Source organism: Tenebrio molitor, chromosome X (assembly GCF_963966145.1).
Source record: "Tenebrio molitor chromosome X, icTenMoli1.1, whole genome shotgun sequence".
In the NCBI taxonomy this organism is placed as follows: Eukaryota; Metazoa; Arthropoda; class Insecta; order Coleoptera; family Tenebrionidae; genus Tenebrio; species Tenebrio molitor.
In genome coordinates, this window is record NC_091055.1 from 2,065,523 (window position 1) to 2,082,740 (window position 17,218).

The 17,218-nt window shown below is 39.0% G+C and overlaps 1 protein-coding gene across 1 annotated transcript in view; it reads right to left on the reverse strand.

Annotated features, from left to right (window-relative positions):
• Positions 1 to 46: 46 nt before the first annotated feature.
• LOC138139993 (insulin-like growth factor-binding protein complex acid labile subunit) overlaps positions 47 to 17,218 on the reverse strand; it is a 121,903-nt gene continuing 104,731 nt past the window's right edge. Inside the window, exon 3 of the mRNA XM_069060638.1 lies at positions 47 to 2,391. Within this exon, the coding sequence (XP_068916739.1) occupies positions 643 to 2,364 (1,722 nt within the window). The 5' untranslated portion in view covers positions 2,365 to 2,391 and the 3' untranslated portion in view covers positions 47 to 642. The remainder of the gene's footprint in view (positions 2,392 to 17,218) is intronic.

The window sequence follows — 17,218 nt, forward strand, 5'->3', positions numbered from 1 at the left end:
TAATAAACATTATGTAACGTATGGAGAAGGAAGTAAATAGTAATAGTGATAATTAAGAACAGATATTATTTACTGTGAACAAATGTACACATGACAATATTTTGATTTTGTTAAGTCTATAGTAAAATATTTTCACTGAGTGTTTAAACGTTCCTAAAGTAAATTGTGTCATAACAGCTATACATGGTCCAGTACTGCGTTAACGTTTGACAGCTTGAAAGATAGACGAGTTGATAAATGAAGTGGTAGTAGAGTCTTTAGCGCAACGAAAAATGCAATTAAGACATTGCAGTCGGTTCGGATACTCTTTATTGCTTTAGTTTTGTCACAACTTTACACATCTTTATTAATAATTTAAAGCTATTTGACACATGGAATAGCAAAACAGACACGTTAAAAACGAATCAGTCTTTTCATCTGTACTGAGTTGAATTGGGAACGGAGCTCTTTGTGGAAAGTCGCCTCTTGCACGAGGAGCTTTCGGGCGTTGGCGTAGTAACCAGGCCGCCTCGAGCTCTTAGCACATAACGTATGATACACATGTTCTATAAAATATAAATGCATCGGGGCAGCCCCGATTCTATACCCGAATTTGTAGGAAGAACCTTACGGAGCGATCCGCGCGAACAGATCACACTGGAGTTACACGTAGACGATGTGAGGCCTCGTCTTGCTGTTTAAATCTAAATGTTCATAAATGTTCATACCGGCGGCACAGTCCGCGCTGTAAGGATCCCAGGAGGGCAACGTGCGGTAGTCGTGATGTATGAGGGGTGGCGCGATCATGCACTTATCTGTCCTCGCGTTCTCGAAAGGCTCGCTCCTTCCGTTCGAGCAAGCTCCGCCGGTTTTGTTCCGACACCTGCTCTCGACTGCCGAAAGTTCTTTCTCTTTGGCACGGGCTCTCTTTATCGGCCCCCAATACAGCAGACCACCGACTATGACGACTATAAATAGGGCTGTCAGCGTTGCCGAAACTGCCGCGATCCAGCTGACGGAACAGTCCACCTGGGATTCGGTGGCGTCAGCGAGCAAAACATCCGTCAGAGGCTCCGGCCCGGCGCATCTGATGTCCTCCAGGTCCACGATCAACTCGCCGGGACTCGCTCCTTCTTCTTCTTCGGTCGTGGTGTTTGTCACGTCGACCGATCTTTTCAATTTTTGCTCCTGGATCAGGTGCCAGAGCCAAGACAGCGAACAGTTACAATCCAAAGGGTTACCAGCTAACTTCAAAACACGTAACTGATCTAAAGGGAAATGGGTCACTTCTATGTTTGTCAATCTGTTGTTGCGCACGGACAAGTACGTAACGTGGGGATTTCCATGGAATAATCTTGTCGGTAATCTATCTACTGCTATGTTGTTATCCAACCAGACTCTCTCCAAATTGATGTTGTCCACGAAAGCTCTGGTGTCTATCCGTTGGAGGAGCTCCTGACGATCCAATCTGAGGAAACGCAAATGGAAGAGTCCTCTAAAAGCGACCGGTGGGACGGTGCCGATGAAATTTCCACTCAGTTTTAGTTTTGTTATGTTGGACAATTTCGCCAGCGATGCGGTGGGGATCACGACAAACTTGTTGTCGCTCAGATCTAGATGGTCAAGTGCCAGCAGTCCGGACAGAGCTGACTGGTGAATGTCGTCGATGACGTTCCTGTCCAGAAGTAGAGTTCGTAATTCGGGCAGAGCTGGCATTTTTCCTTCTTTCACAGATTTAATGAGATTGCTCGAAAGAGAAAGGTACTGCAAATTGAGAGCGTCGGCTAGTGCTGCCGTGGGCAACTCTAAGAACAGGTTGTGATCCAAGAGCAACTCCTGGAGATGTTTGGATGATTTGAAGATGCCTTCTTCCAGATAGACCAGTCGATTTTCGGACAGTTTAAGTATTTGCAAAGAGTGCAACTCTCGGAAAGTTTCCCAGGAGAGTTCTTCCAGTCGGTTGTAGGTGAGGTCGAGCGTGGTGACTGCTCTCAGTCCTTTGAGCGAATCTTTGGATATTTTCTCGATCTCATTTCTGCTGAGATTGAGGTGTTTGAGGTTGCGTTGCGATTCGAAATTGGAGGAACCGAGAGTTTTGATCTTGTTCGACGAGAGGTCGAGAGTTATCAAGTAGTTGTAGAAGGAGAGGGTGAAGAGGACGTGGGTGATCTTGTTGTTGGAGAGGTCGATGTGGCGCACTTCGGGGTTGAGCTGGATGGGGACGACTTCGAGAGCTGCTGAGCCGCACGAGGCGCTGAGAGCTTCGTCGTTGCAGCGACACCGTGCAGGACATAGTGCCCCGTCGCTGACAGATCCGATCGTCGCCAACACCAGCATGGTGGGCAGCGTCTGCCACCACATGGGCCGGGTCTTCTCACCCCCCATGCCAGGCGCGTCGTTCCGTCATGGGATCTGAAACAACAACAAGTCGGGTTAGTGCATGTCATCAACGTCGACGCTCGTTTTGATGCCGTTGCCAGGATACGCGTAATGTCCTCCCCGCCCTTATCCGTTCCGGTCACGGGAATTAAGACAAATGACTATACAAAAACCGGGAGATACTGCATACTTGATAAGGATTTGATGGCGGCGCATCTAGCGGACGAAGAAATTGATTATCATCAGAGCAGGCAGCTGGGACGTGGCGTCGTCGAGGACAGAGCAGCGTTGCAGGCCGGATTTAAGACACCAATTAAAATAAGTGACTCAAACTGTAATATAGCAATTTCAGGAAATTACTTCCACTTGACTCGGATTGAACACAGGCGGAAGAAAAACGCCGCTCCCACGAAAAGTCTGCATTGATGACTTTTTGTATGAAGAAGTGGCGCCATTCATCTTAGCCGTCAGTTTCCTGAATTGTCACGTAATAACCTACAAGTAGTCATAATGATGTTTGCTACCGATCGGCAAAACCGTCTCGGGAAATATAATGGCGTATAAACATTTCATGAGATCGGAACGTCGATTTCGAGTTTCCCGTGTAAGTAAAATATATGGCTTAATCGAGCGGGTTCATCGCGTTCATCTCCTTCATCCATTCGTCAAGCTTCATCTCGCCCAGATAAACTAGCACTCGCCGAAAATATGAGTTATGATTCCACTTCAGACCGACGAAAAATCCTTACGATTTTTCATTTCGGCTCGCTTATATATTCTTTTCCAATTTATTTTCCCTTGCACTATCTATCATTAGCCACATAAAATAGATTGATATACGGTTTAAGAACAGTTCCACGCTCCCTGGTTTCATAATAAATCTGCCATTATTAAAAACCGCATCTATCCTACCAAACAACACAAACCGTCGGCTGCCCTTTGATTAATTGCCGATCTAAGACCACTTCACCATACTCTTCCCATCGTTCGCTCTTAACCAACCATTTACCAAAATCAAAACCACAAATGTTACGTTCAAGTTATTGTCATAGTTTCTGTCGTATTTGCTTTTATTTTATTTTGCCTGGGAACCGATAAAACAACACAAAATATTCAATTTGTTATCGTTATGTGGTTTGTTTGGACGTCAGAATAATACGGTCGACGAAGAAACAAAATAAAAAATATTTTATTATCCAAAACTACTGTTTTAATGTGTTTGACGTTTATGATTTGAGTTATTACGGTGAATTAAGTTTCATATATACGAAATGCGTAATTAGCAACAGCTTCAGGCAGTAAATAAGCGAGGCGATTGCCTCAGTGTGCATCACAAAGGGGCGCAAAATTGCAGTTGAAGTTTGTCATGACACTTAAATATTTTGCAATTTACGTTGAAAAGTCGAAAAAATAATAGAGAAGAACCAACAAATACGATAAGTAACAAAAAAGTTTGGCTAAAAGTCGATGAATTCATTTCAGAACTTCCGAATAAATATTTTATTCTATTGTAATATAAATTTTTGATTGTATTATATTGTCGTTTCGAAAATTAGTCTTGCTCGATAATCTGAGCAGTCCCACTTTTATATAACTACCAAAAAAATCTGTTTTTCTGTGACTCAACGTTTTCTAGATTAGATCAAACAATTTTCATTTTGTGTATCAAGGCCGAAAAGTGCATCTTTTTCGTCCGAGTCTGAGTTTTCGGGCCGAGGCGCAGCCGAGGCTTGAAAATAGGTGAAAACAAAAGGGACTTTTTGACAGATTGCACATTAAATTTTTGAGGCAACCCCACAAACTACAAAGCAAAAGACATCATTGGAAAAATTAAAAATTTATTTTTTATCTACCTTTTTTTCAATATATGTAGATACATGTATTAATACATATTAACACATTTTTTTAATGGTATTTGTGATCAGCTTGCCAACAAAACTAGAAATTTACTATCTGCAATACAATTACATACTTATTTACGTAATTTATCATGACAGGACAGTTATCGATTTTGTTTGTTTCGTTGCTAACTTACTAAACAAACCAACAGATGGCGCAACGGTTAGTGTCAGAAAAAGTGCGTCCGAAAACGAGTTACTTTTCGTTCGCTTGTGAGTACGTAAAATTACCGTCTTCATTAAGAGTGCCTAAAATAGTTATTTGTGTATCAAGGCCAAAAAGTGCATCTTTTTTTGTCTGAGTCTGGGTTTTCTAGTCGAGGCGGAGCCGAGACTTGAAAACAGACGAGGACAAAAGGCACTTTTTGGCCGAGGTGCACATTAAATTTTTTAGGCAACCGCACAAACCACCAAGCAAAAGACATCCTTGAAAAAATTACAAATTCATTATAATAATACATTTTAACTACAATGGTGCAACAAGAAGAAAATAACTATACAAAGTGTTTCTGAAATACGTGTGTTAATTTTAACCAGTGGAAGAACGCGCCAAATCATGGAACTTTTCTCTATAACATTTTTACGAAAAAGCAATACAAATTGATTTTGAAATTTGGAATAAATTAACCATCAAAGTGTATACCCGCCTATGAGGTAAGGGCGAAAATTTTCTGTTGTAATAGAAACAGAGTTTTCTTAAAAAGTTCCATTGTTATAGAAAAAAATAAATAATCAAAATTTAGATTCTCATGGTTACAAAAAATAGAAACTAGTTAATCACACAAAACGACTCGTTTGGAAAAATTTGTGGGGCAAAAAATCTTGGAATACTTTTACGAATTTTAAAAAATGTTATAGAGAAAAGTTTCATAAATTCGCGAGTTCTTTCACTGGTTAAAATTAACACACGTATTTCAGAAACACCCTGTATACAGTGAAAATGTCTTACTTGCTTTCTTTTCACAAAAAGCGAAGAAATATAGATCTTCGACTTTATGGTCGACATTTTCAATGTTATACAGGTCTCCAGATTTTTTCGGAAGCAAATATGGAAATAAAACAAAATCGGGACTCCCCCCACACAAAGATACATTGGTCTGAAGGTGTACTCTTTGAAGTGCGTTTTCTTCAAATACAGGCTGAAAAATTCAGTGTTTATTGTTATTTATGGTGTAGATGATTGTAGAAAATGATAACGTAAAACAATTTTTTGAAGAATAACTTTACTTTGGAGTAAAAAAATCTTAAATTTTTGTAATTTTTCTTAGCTAGAATAGTATTTTGTAACTGTGGATATGCAGGCTGCTATGAATTGAACAAAATTAAAATGCTTATATCTTCTTCAGGAAGAGCGAATTTTTTTTTTCTAAGTATTTACGAGCTTCACTGGGTCTTTCTGTACCACTCTCTGAATTCTGAATTCGCCAATTTTGAAACACCCTGTATGATATACAGGGTGAATTTTTAAAATGTGCCGAAATTTTACCTACGAGGTTGTGGCACAACGTAGAAGACTAAACGCAATTTAAAAAAATTGTAGCTCAAAAAATAAATGTCATTTTATTTTTTGACATAGGATTTTTTAAATATTTTTTCCGAGTTCTACATGAAGCCAGTAGCTCGTGGTTAAAATTTGTACACGCATTTCAAAAACACCTGTATATTGCGCATACATTTCTTTGCGAAGAAAAGTATTGCTATTAGAAGGGGTGACGCGAAACTCAAAATCTCCAGAAGGGGGCACTGCCTGAAACAGTGTTGTAAATACCGGGCTAGGTGGTTCTTCACAACGTACATCACCGAATGAATGTAAACTAGAACAAATCCTGTACTGTCGTCACGTCATAAATCAATTACGCCGGGATAACATTCCTCATGATGATTTATCGGTACTTGAAAAAGGGCAAATAGCAAATATTTTTTTACGTTCATGAAGTCATCCCTTCAAATTTGATGTATAACTGCAGATAGTTTACAAATTCGTCTGGTATACGTAATACTGACAAAACCACAATATTTAAAACATTTTTTAAACTGAGCACTGTACCACTATCTATGTTATCGATGTAATATAATAAACAACCAATGTTTGTTACACAAAACCTATTATCCTGCAGTGGTGTACGTATCAATCAATCAATAGAAATCCAATCTGTTATCCGTCCGTTCTTAATTTGCCATTATTGAGCTGAACTAAACTCAGACGTAACTGTCAAGGATCACGACGTACGTATATGGGATGTGGTCGCATGTTTGTTCCACTCAACAGAAATTTTATTTATTTTTTTTGTGTGATATATTTTGAACGATTTGATTGCACACATGGACAATTGTTTTCTGTCAATTTAAAAAATGAATCGAACCTGAAAAATTGTGATTAGGACGTATTGTTTTGGTGTGTTGTTTGATCGCGAGTGAATGCCTTTTTGAAAGTTCACCGTTTTGCCTCGATCGGCGATGTTTTTGCTAAATAATCCGAAGGGGGTGATGAGCGAGTGGAGGTCGTGTCCCTCCGTTCGGTGAGGCGAGCTTTCATTATCCGGTCGCATTTGTAAAAAAAAAGTATTGTAAATACAGAGGCGCAAGATGGAACATATGAAATATCGAAGGAATGCCTCATGTTAAAATTGTCGAGGGGCACACAGAATCTTTTCAGAGTTGGAGATTGAAAGAAAGTTGTTTGAAAGTGACGAGAAAATTGAGCTTGGGACGAGTTTTTGATCGTAGGCAACATTAGCCACTAGAGAGCTATTCGTTACAGCTGGGTCATCACGTTTTCCGTCTACGGACTCGCCATTTTTTCGCCGGGAAAACCGGCACGCATTATCTCGCCCCCATAACGCGCGCTACATTGCAAATTACAACTTGGCTAATTACCTGACTTCCTAAATAAAACAATTTTTAACGCAATCACACCACCGACGATTTCCCTTCGCCTCGTAAACCCTTTAACAACTATTACAACACCAACGAGAATTTAGTCGACATCATTTTCACGCCTCCACCGACACGTTGCGCCTCTGCGAATTCCACGAGGCCGCAAAATGTTTATCACGGCTCCGAAACGCCAAAAGCCACTTTTTCTCTGACGACTCTCTACGACCTGCCAACTAGCCCCGAAAGACGTTTCGGTTTTAATTGGAACGTAATCGCAATCGCCGGAGCAGATTGGCTCCAAATGAAAAATTCGGCGAGGCGAGGACCGTTAAAAAAGGGTAGCTCGGAACCGTCAAAAACAGTTTTAATTTAGTTATGTCTTAATAAATGAGCCAGTATAATTTAATTTTCATTAATTTTAACGATTTTCCCAGACAGAGTAAGATGAAGCTCGATTTTATTTAAATCCGACGCTGCCGCTCTCGCATTTTTTAACCATCACTTAGATCATTAATAGTGGTCGCCGTCGTGATTGATAAGACAAAAAAAAAGAAAGAGAGCGTGAGTAATTTGTCAGCATTATCGAAGCGTTCTAAATTATAATAATGATTGCCAAAAATCTCTTTCAATATGTTATTCTGGAGCAGAAATGGCACGAGAGTTTTTCGACAAGGATCATTTTTAAAACGATTTAAATCGTTGGCGATATTTTTCGTTAATTTTCTTTCACAGTGGGTCCCGTTAAAACGAAAAGGAAGAATGTGCTCAGCTGCGAAACTGTGTAATGCGAAACGATTAAAGGTTAGATAGAGTTCTTTTATACCCTTTTCACATTTCACTTATTAGATTTAAAAAACATCATTGATCTGTGCCCGAGAAAACATTTTCCCTACTCGCTACTTCAATATAAATTGATAAACGAAAATAAATCCGCCTAATAACCCTAAATCTCTAAAAAGAGATGCGTACAGCCGGATTCGAATAAAATCGTCTTAGTGCGGATGATAATCGAGCAAAATACACCGGAGGAAATCTGTAATTTACCCCTCAAGAACAATTTTCGAATGACTTCCCTCGACGACAACGTCGTCGGGGGGGCACTTTTAGAGAAGTATTAAAAAATTGATTAGGATTCTACCGCTTCCGGAATTGTGTACAAATCAAAACTAATAACAGATGTTAATCTCTTAATTTCGGTTCAATAACAACCAGTTGGATCGCGTTTGATATCGATTTAATTATCATTGAAACCAACCCATCTCTACAGATTTCTAGGGCAACTAGTTATACACCCGTCAGCTGCACCGATTTAAATTGGATTGTACTTGAAGGGAGAGTCCAAATTTTGAAATACTTAAAAATCTATTAAAACATTGTGCATATCTTTTCAACATAAATTTTCCGAAAGAACATTACACGTTATTACCCGCAGTTCTGAATGGAAATAGAACATATAGCAGCGTTAACACGTTTTAACAAACGCTAAGATTGTGACTGTTGAAATGTGAATTCGCTGGTATTCCTCACAGTCTAAATTTTAGTGGTATAATAATAGTTGGCCATTAGCTTAGCCGTGCATATGGTTACTGCTAACTGAATACTATGGAAAATGAGTGGCCGGAAGGATGGTGTAAGAAGTTAATGAGATAATAGATTCTCCAGTGAAATTTCGAGGAAAACGGCGACTTAATTGCGGAAAAAGGATGTTTTATAAATTTTATCGAAAGATATATGTGCACGCATCCTTTATTTCTACTGTTAATGATCCCGCCCCAGGATTATTACCTTTTAAATAGTTTTAGGAGTTTAAGCGAGAACTATGCAAAAATCGTCAAAGCATTAAGAGTTTTTGTTACAGCTTCGAAAAGAAATTCTCAACTAAGCTAAGTTGGGAAACTGGATGTGGCCACATAGAAACCGTAACTTTGTTAGTAAGTAGGGATATGGGATTGTAATTACATCAAGAACCAGTTTCGCTAAATCATACCGTAAAAACTCCCTACAGATCTTTTCCAGTTTCGAGTTTATTACAATATTATTTAGTTAATTATTTCGTGTAATTCCCGCTCGAATGTTGAACATCAGAAGCATGCATGTGCGGTGAAATGAGAAATAGACCTCAGACGTGAAGGATGCCAAGACCTGATAAGCAGCGAGGATCGGATAGAGAGAAAACCGATTCCGTGTTGGATAAAATTGCAGTTAAGAATTGAAAATGGTCAGTTTTCGTTGAGAGAATGGTGTTTGGGAAGAAAATTCTGTTTAACTTTGATGCTCATTATCTTGGAGATACGTGACTTGGGGAGAAATTGGTAAAAAGAAACGACTAAAATTCCGACATTATATTGCTTTAAGTTGTGGCCAACGAGTACGTTCCAACAAACTTGTGATTATCATTAAATTTCTTAGTAATCCATTTTTGGATAGCGAAGTAACGACATTACATGAGGAGCCTGGGAAAGTATGTGAGGAAGAAAAAGCTGGACAGAGGAAGAGTGAAGAGAATGAGTGGATCTGGGAAAAAAAGAAAATAGAACGAGTAAACGAGTTCAAATACAAGGAGAGAGAAAGTGGGGAGGTGATCTCATGAAGAGAATGATAGATGGACGGGGCAGAGATCTGGGGATGGAAGGAACAAGACAAGAAGAGGTAGAGAGAGTACAAGAAAAATATTTGAGGGGGGTGCTGGGAGTGGACAGAGAAACACCAGGTTACATTGTGAGGGAAGAGTGTAAGAGGAATAGGCTGAGAGTGAAAGCAGGAAAGAAAGCGGCAAAGTTTGAAGACAAAATGGATGGAAGGGAAGAGTGCAGGGTACTAACCCAATGCTGGAGAGAAACGAAAAAGAACACGGAGAAGAAGGAGAACGGGTATGCGAGTGAAGAAGTGGGAGGGTTTTGAGCAAAAGGAAGATGGAAAAATGTGGAGCTGAGGGAAAGGGAGAAAGACACAAACAAGCAAGAAAGAAGGGAAAGAATCGAAGAATCCAGATACAACAGGGAGTATGAGAGAGGAAATTCCGGAGTATGTACCTGGGGAGAGAGTGCAAGAGAGATAAAAGAAAAGGAGATGAAAGAAGATGCAGAATGTGCTATGAGGAGAGAGAGACAATTGAGCACATGTGGAATAGATGTAGCGAAATGAGAGAGAGAGAGAGACGGAAAGCATCGGGGAGAAATACTGAATGAAGACGGAAGGGAGATAAGATGGATGAAAGAGATATGGAAGAGGAGGGACAGGATAGAGAAGGAGAAGGGTGGAGGATAGGAATTAAAAGGTTATTTTCTGGAATTTTTTTGGAAATGTTATTTTATGTTTATTTTTGTTTAAAGGTTTAGCCTTTGAAACTTTAGGCCCTTGGTGCAAAGAAGCCATCGATTTTATTAATGTCATCGGAAACCGACTTATTGCGGAATCAGGCGATTCAAAATCAAAGAAATTCCTTTTCGAGAGGATTTCCCTTGCTATTCAACGTGGAAACGCTGCAAGCATTCGGGGCACTTTTTCAGATTCCGCATTATTATCGGAAATTTTTGCATCAATAAATCAAAAATGTCATGTAATTATGTTATCAATACAATTATTGATTTTATATTTTTTGTTTATGTTTATTCTGGAATCCGAAAGCCGGTAGAGCAAATCAAACACTTGAGAAAGTAACAGTAACAAAGTTGTTCTTCGTAAGGATGTGTTGCCAAAAAGATCCCGCTAAGAATAAGTGAAATAAATATTTTTTTGCAAACTAATGAATTTGTGTGAAATATGGTCCAATATTTCTGATTCAAATCTGTGGACAGTTAAAACACTCGAAGTACACAAATCGGGTCAAAAATGACCCAAAAGTCATTTTTTTGGTATAATTGTCCAATACAATTTTTCTAATTTTTGCGCTTTTGGATATGTGATTCTATAATCATTCTTTATCTCTTGGATAAATAATACATTTGTCTGACGTTTTTCTTAACACATAGTTATTGCTCATTTATTTGGATGGGTCATTTTTGACCCGGTTGTGGTATTTTTCGAATCGAAGGTTTGTAACAACATAACCTCAAAATTACTTGACGTTGTGACTAAATGTTCATCAAAAATATGTATTTTCGAAAAAAGGTCTTACGGACGAAGAACTCTACAACGAATTAATGAGGGATGATGACGATATCGAAATGGAGAATTGTGTCGTTTCTTCAGAAGATGAAGAAGAGAGGATCGTGGAAAACGTTGGAAATGTTGAGAAAGATTACCAGGTAAACAATTCGAGGGATGGGGGTGACTCACACGAAGATGATTATTAAAGAATGTGTCTGGAATCTGGCTGGAAATGATGTAAAATGTGCCGCAGCTAATGTGGTTAGAGTACCTACTAGGTTTACCAATGAAAGTCGTAATATTGCTACATTGCTTGATAAAGAAAATGGGGAGCCATTGTGATAATATAAAAAAACCTTTTTTTATGATGCTTTTTTTTCAGATTGGACGAAATACGTTGGCGGAACCCTTTTCAAGGATTTCATTATATCTTTTGCTTTGTATCAAACTATTATTTTTTGTTACTTATAAAGCACATATCTAAGTATTATAAATAAAAAGGCTTTTGTTAAAATAAAAAATATGATTACAATAAACGTATTTTTAATGGCTTATTTATAAAACGGGTCAAATTTGACCCATTTTAGCACAATCTGGTAAAAACTTATTTTGGTATTCCTAGTGTTAAACAAGGGAATTTTAGAGTGGAAAAATAGAGGTCGTAAAGGAGAGCCTTGAGTGATTCTTTCTGTCAACAGACAGAATTTTCCAGAGATGGTTTTCGGAAGAGAAGAACACCACGTTGGATTTTTAATCAGCGGCAGCCTCGGCGAAAGTGTCTCTCGAGGTGGTACTCGTAGGAAAGGGTTGTCTGGACGTGGGGGTGTCCGTGAAATGTTTGTCGTGCAGTTTGGAGTTGTTGTAAGGGAGACAGACAATATCGGTTGATCGTTAATCCGAGTATCGGTTGACTGTAATTTGGCGCGTAATTCTGCGGCCGATTGTCCTTCCGGTTGGAAGTAGATGTGGAGTTCAGGAGGCCCTGATGGATGCCGTGCCAGTCCCGAAACTGCTAAGTCGGAAGGCCGGCAAGCCTTTAAAGCTCCAGACAAATCGTTGTTTTATAGCGGAGCTCGCGTTAATTCCATTTGAAGGATGTGCGCCATAAATCCGGATAATTGTTATCAGAAAGAAAAAACGCTGTTAATTCCGGGACATGGCCTCCGCTCCAATTCCAAAACCGATAGTTTTCTTCCCCAAGTTGGTATCTGTTCTGTCTATTCATTACCCGTCGTTATCTGGGATTAGTCGCGGCTGCGATTAATTACACGCACCCTTTCTGTCTCCTGCCTTCTTATCGTCGCTCGCTATTTATTCACATTCCGATGGCGCTACTTTTTGCCGGATTCGCACATCCGCCGTCGAGGATATCCGACACTTAACGCACACTTAACGACTTTATTGACCCCCGATCGATTCGGATCTCGTCGGGAACACCATGCAATGTGGATATTACCGAAACTAAACAACAAACTGAAAGTGAATGAAAGTGGAGTGGACGTAATTGAATCCATTGAAAACATAATTTGGAATCTTTCTAGGAGACGCCCAATCTAATACAACGGCCAACACCGGATCCTTCCTACGAGTTGTTTATTTTCGCGCGGCAACAAAGTGGTATTGACCGGTGGTGGTGCATCCCCGGAATTTTCACAGCGAAGTGGCGCACCTTGCACCACCATCACGTCATCTGCATCGTTGGTGCTCAAAATCTGAGTTGGTCGCCGCTCCTGTGAGATTGTTATTTTAGCAGACGGAAAGTACGGTATCTGTTGTGTGTTGTTCGGCGGCGTTTCTTTTCAAGTTTGTTTTGGTTCATATTAAAAAGATGGGTGAATTGTTTGTTCGGGGAGGGTGATTGCGGTCCCCTGCGTCGTCCTCCGCGTCCAAAAGAATACAGCAGCACGCCGAACCGAGGATATAATGGTGGTCCTAATGTAACGTAATAATTTATCCGAGTCGGGTCCGCACTCACTATAGAGACCGACATTATTGGGCAATAGAAAACAGTTTAGCGGTGGCTTGTTTAGCGGGATTAATGCCGAATAAAAAACAAGAGTGAGGTGAACCGTTCGGGACGAGGCTGAGCCTAACGACAGACGCTTTAGGGAAGCCATTTCGTGGGAGATTTTCAGATTTTCAGCATTTCATCTGGCACCTTATCTCTTTTCTCGTTCATGAAAGAGTCGCCACTTAGGGTGCGGAATTGCTTCAGACGCAATTTACTATTATCCACCGACCGATGCGATGGCCGCCGCCCCCGACTCCCTAACCCGGTCACGTACCCTTAATTTGCCTGACTCGATTACTTTGTAAGCAGAGCTACTTCGCAATTGCGTAAGTTTTAATTTGTCGGTTTCGAGTCCATAAATACGGCCTGGCGATCGACCGCTCCCAACTTTACGCTTCCTCCATTGCCAATTCGATTATTCCCCCGACGTTAACATTAAATACGCACAAACAACGCAAAATAACGACAACCAAACTTATTAAAAGCACTCGTTATTTACAAAGGAAATTCGAACAATTCACTTCAATCATCTGCAACACCATCGCCTTTTATATTATTACTTCCAATTACGCTGAGTGCATAATTTAATTACTTTTAAAAGTTTACCAAGTTATTAAACAGGGATTCCTAAAATACTCGCCCACAATTGCGATTTTTTAATTAATTAAATATTCGCATCGTCCCTACCCAACTAATCCCCACCACCTCCATTTCACAGATTACTCGTTTACTTAACTCACTATATGCAGGTGTTCCCCAACACCTAAGTAAATGGAATATAATTGGATATCTCGAGGGCTTGTACTCACATCCCCAGACCAATATAAAAAGCGAGGTGTCCCCAAGGACGTGCAACTATTTCGGTATGGGTGAGGCAACAGAAGTCTCACCGGTGCCCTGCGTCTCACATCTACCACCTTCATCTTATACCAAAACCATACACGCGCACATATTTCTTACACATAATTTTTTAAGCATCTCTTACCCCAATTTATATCCCCATTGTTTATTATCTCATTATGTACCTCTGCCATCTTTTTCACCTCACGCCAGGCAATAAAAATAAAACAAAAAGTATCAAGAGGATGCCTTTGCTCTACCCGGTGCTATCATTTACGTTCTGCCTGCTACGTTTAAAAATTGAATATTTACTTCATTCCGGAAGAAATCCCAACTGTAACGAGTGTTTTTTTTTTTAATTTGGCGTCGAAGAGTCGATTGTGAACGCACCGGATCAGCTGTTTAAATCTAACCTCACTTTTTGCGTTGTTTGTATTTTTAATCTGCAGTTTGAAAAATCCGTGTTTTTTAAACTCACAATCGACTTTTCAACGCCAACTTCGACGCCAAATTTAAAAAAACACCTTTACAACACGTCGTTGTAAATTTTGACTTGTGATGATTGATGAACGAATGAATATATTTAGGTTGTTTGTCGGTTTGAAAATGAAACAGAATCACATCAGCAATTCGTATTTTCAAGTGAAAAATTTATATTGCAACAGTTGATGTTGCCTTAAATAAATAAAACTCAAATTCAATATTCACATTTACTAAGCACCGGACCGTTGATTTTTATTTTTTCGCACGTAACATAACAAACTGGCTTGTTTAAATATTTTTAAAAACAATATTGTTTTAGAAATCAGTGTTTTATTTCCCTATAAAATGAACGCGGTACGTTGGATGAAACTGTTTGGCTTTCGCAAGAAGCGCTTCTCATTGTTGTAGTTTGAAGTGTTCCGACTTGTAAAACAGATCATTTTCTTTTTGTTTTTTCTCTCGTTTCTCGTTTCGTTTAAAATGGTCGTTTTTGCACTTTTTTATCTTTCATGCAACTACATTATTGTCTCGGAGCAAACTGGGATTCCAATTGTCAATCAGTCAATCACTTTTTACAGTGAAGTCCTCGAATTGTTATTAGTCGAGTCAACGAAGGGTTTTACTTCTTAATTCTCAAGTCCGATTTTGATGATTTTTTTTTTTGAATATTTGTTTTCATATACAGGGTGTTTCTGAAATAAGTACATTAATTTTAACTGGTAATAGAACTCATCAAAAGGAACAACTTTTCTCTCTGCCATTTTGGCGAAAAACGTTGCGTAGTGGCTTAAAAAAATAGGAAAATTTTCCTAAAACCGTTCATATCTCCAAAACTAAGCTACCTAAAAACGTGAAACAACCAGATTCTTACGAAGTGGATTTTTTGCTATACGGGTAGATTTATTTGAATTTCGATTTCTGCGTTAAAACACGTTTTCTGGATGAAAATGGATGTTTTTCTCATATTAGCGCTGATCTCAATTAGCCATTGCAGTATTTAGTGGCGTAGGGTTATTTTAGTCAAAAATCTCTCCAATTTTTTTTGGAATTAAACATCGTTTTTTGGCAAAATGGTAAATAGAAAAGTTGTTCCTTTTGACGAGTTCTATTACCAGTTAAAATTAATGTACTTATTTCTGTTACACCTTGTATATAAACACATTTGAAAAAAAACTCATCAAGTTTTAGCGATTTTTGCGCTTCATTGACTCGACTATATCCAGGATAATAAAAAGTGAAGCAAAACACGGCGTCGTTATTTGTTGTCCAAATGATACATGACCCGACCTGATTCAAAAACACTACAGCTTTGTTCAAATAAAAAACTACGTCACAGTTTTGTTTACAAGATCAACTTTTTCTCTCCTAAATAGCATTGTGGATGAGATATTGATCTCTATTTGCAATTTATTAGCCTCCCTTCAAATAAAAGAACGGAAATACAGTTTCCACCAAAAAATTACGCAGCGTATTTGTCCCCAGAAAGCAATATTTTCTACGAAAACTAGTAATGTTGAATAGAAGCAGAGCTCGTAATGCATGGCTGTACTACTCGGTGGTCAGTTTGCACGTCCTTACAAAACAGATCCTGGTAATTTGAAATCAATATCTAAAGTAATGTCCCAAGACCAAGATATTGAAGAAAGACATTTCTGCTTCGGGGGATATCCGCCTCCCCTCCAGTTCTTCCATAACTCCACGTTTACTGTACTGAGTTCCAGACAGAAAGCAGCGCCCTCTTTATTTCTCTTTGCGTCAGTGATATAGAAAATATTTATTAATAAACTAGAGTCGCTCGGTGAATAAATTTGCTTAAGTTGTGCAACTGATGAGCAAATTTTATGAGAGTTTTGCTGCCGGAAATTAAAAAGTAGTAAAACGCATAATTATTGGACTAAGTATGTTTTATCCAATAAATCAAGTTCGGACAGTTACTGAACTATCTAGTTAGCGTCAATTAATTTGACTATAATTAATACACATTTTGACAGTAGCTGTCAAACGTTCCGAACATCTGATTTATGAAAATTTAGTTTCACATCGTCGATCTAAGTTGGGTTATATTTACACTCGTCCATCTCCCCGATTTTCCTTTTTCGCATCATTTTATCACACTCTCTAATCGATCCACTTTGGAAACAATTTCGTCAAAAATAAAGCGCAAAAACGAAAGGACAACACGTTCAAAGGGGTTTAAGAATTCCTATCTGAAGAGGAATTTGTTAAATTAATAAAATATTCAACAAACAGCTCTCTAGAATTAAGCGAGTCTCGTCGAAAAAAAAAACAAATTACTTGTAGTATCATGCTCAACCGGTATTATTCGAGGAAGTGGCGCAAATGCATTGTTGTAGAATTACATTATTAGATGACGTTTGCACAGGAGTCTGGTACCTACGTGCATATTTAACAATAAACAGGAAAACAATGCGTCCTAATTGAAACATCCGCTTTGCTGAAGGATAAGTCTTGTCGCACGCTCAAACGGTCGTCGGTCGTTTTTCGCACAAAGAAAAATAAAGAAGCTGTTAAAACATGCATCGGCATTCAGAAAAAAACTCGTGTTGGCAAAGCTGCCGTCTAGTTTTTTCACCCTTTGAAACGTCGGGGCGAGCGGTGAAATTTGAGCGGTCACTAAAAATATCCAGAATTGTGTTGTTCA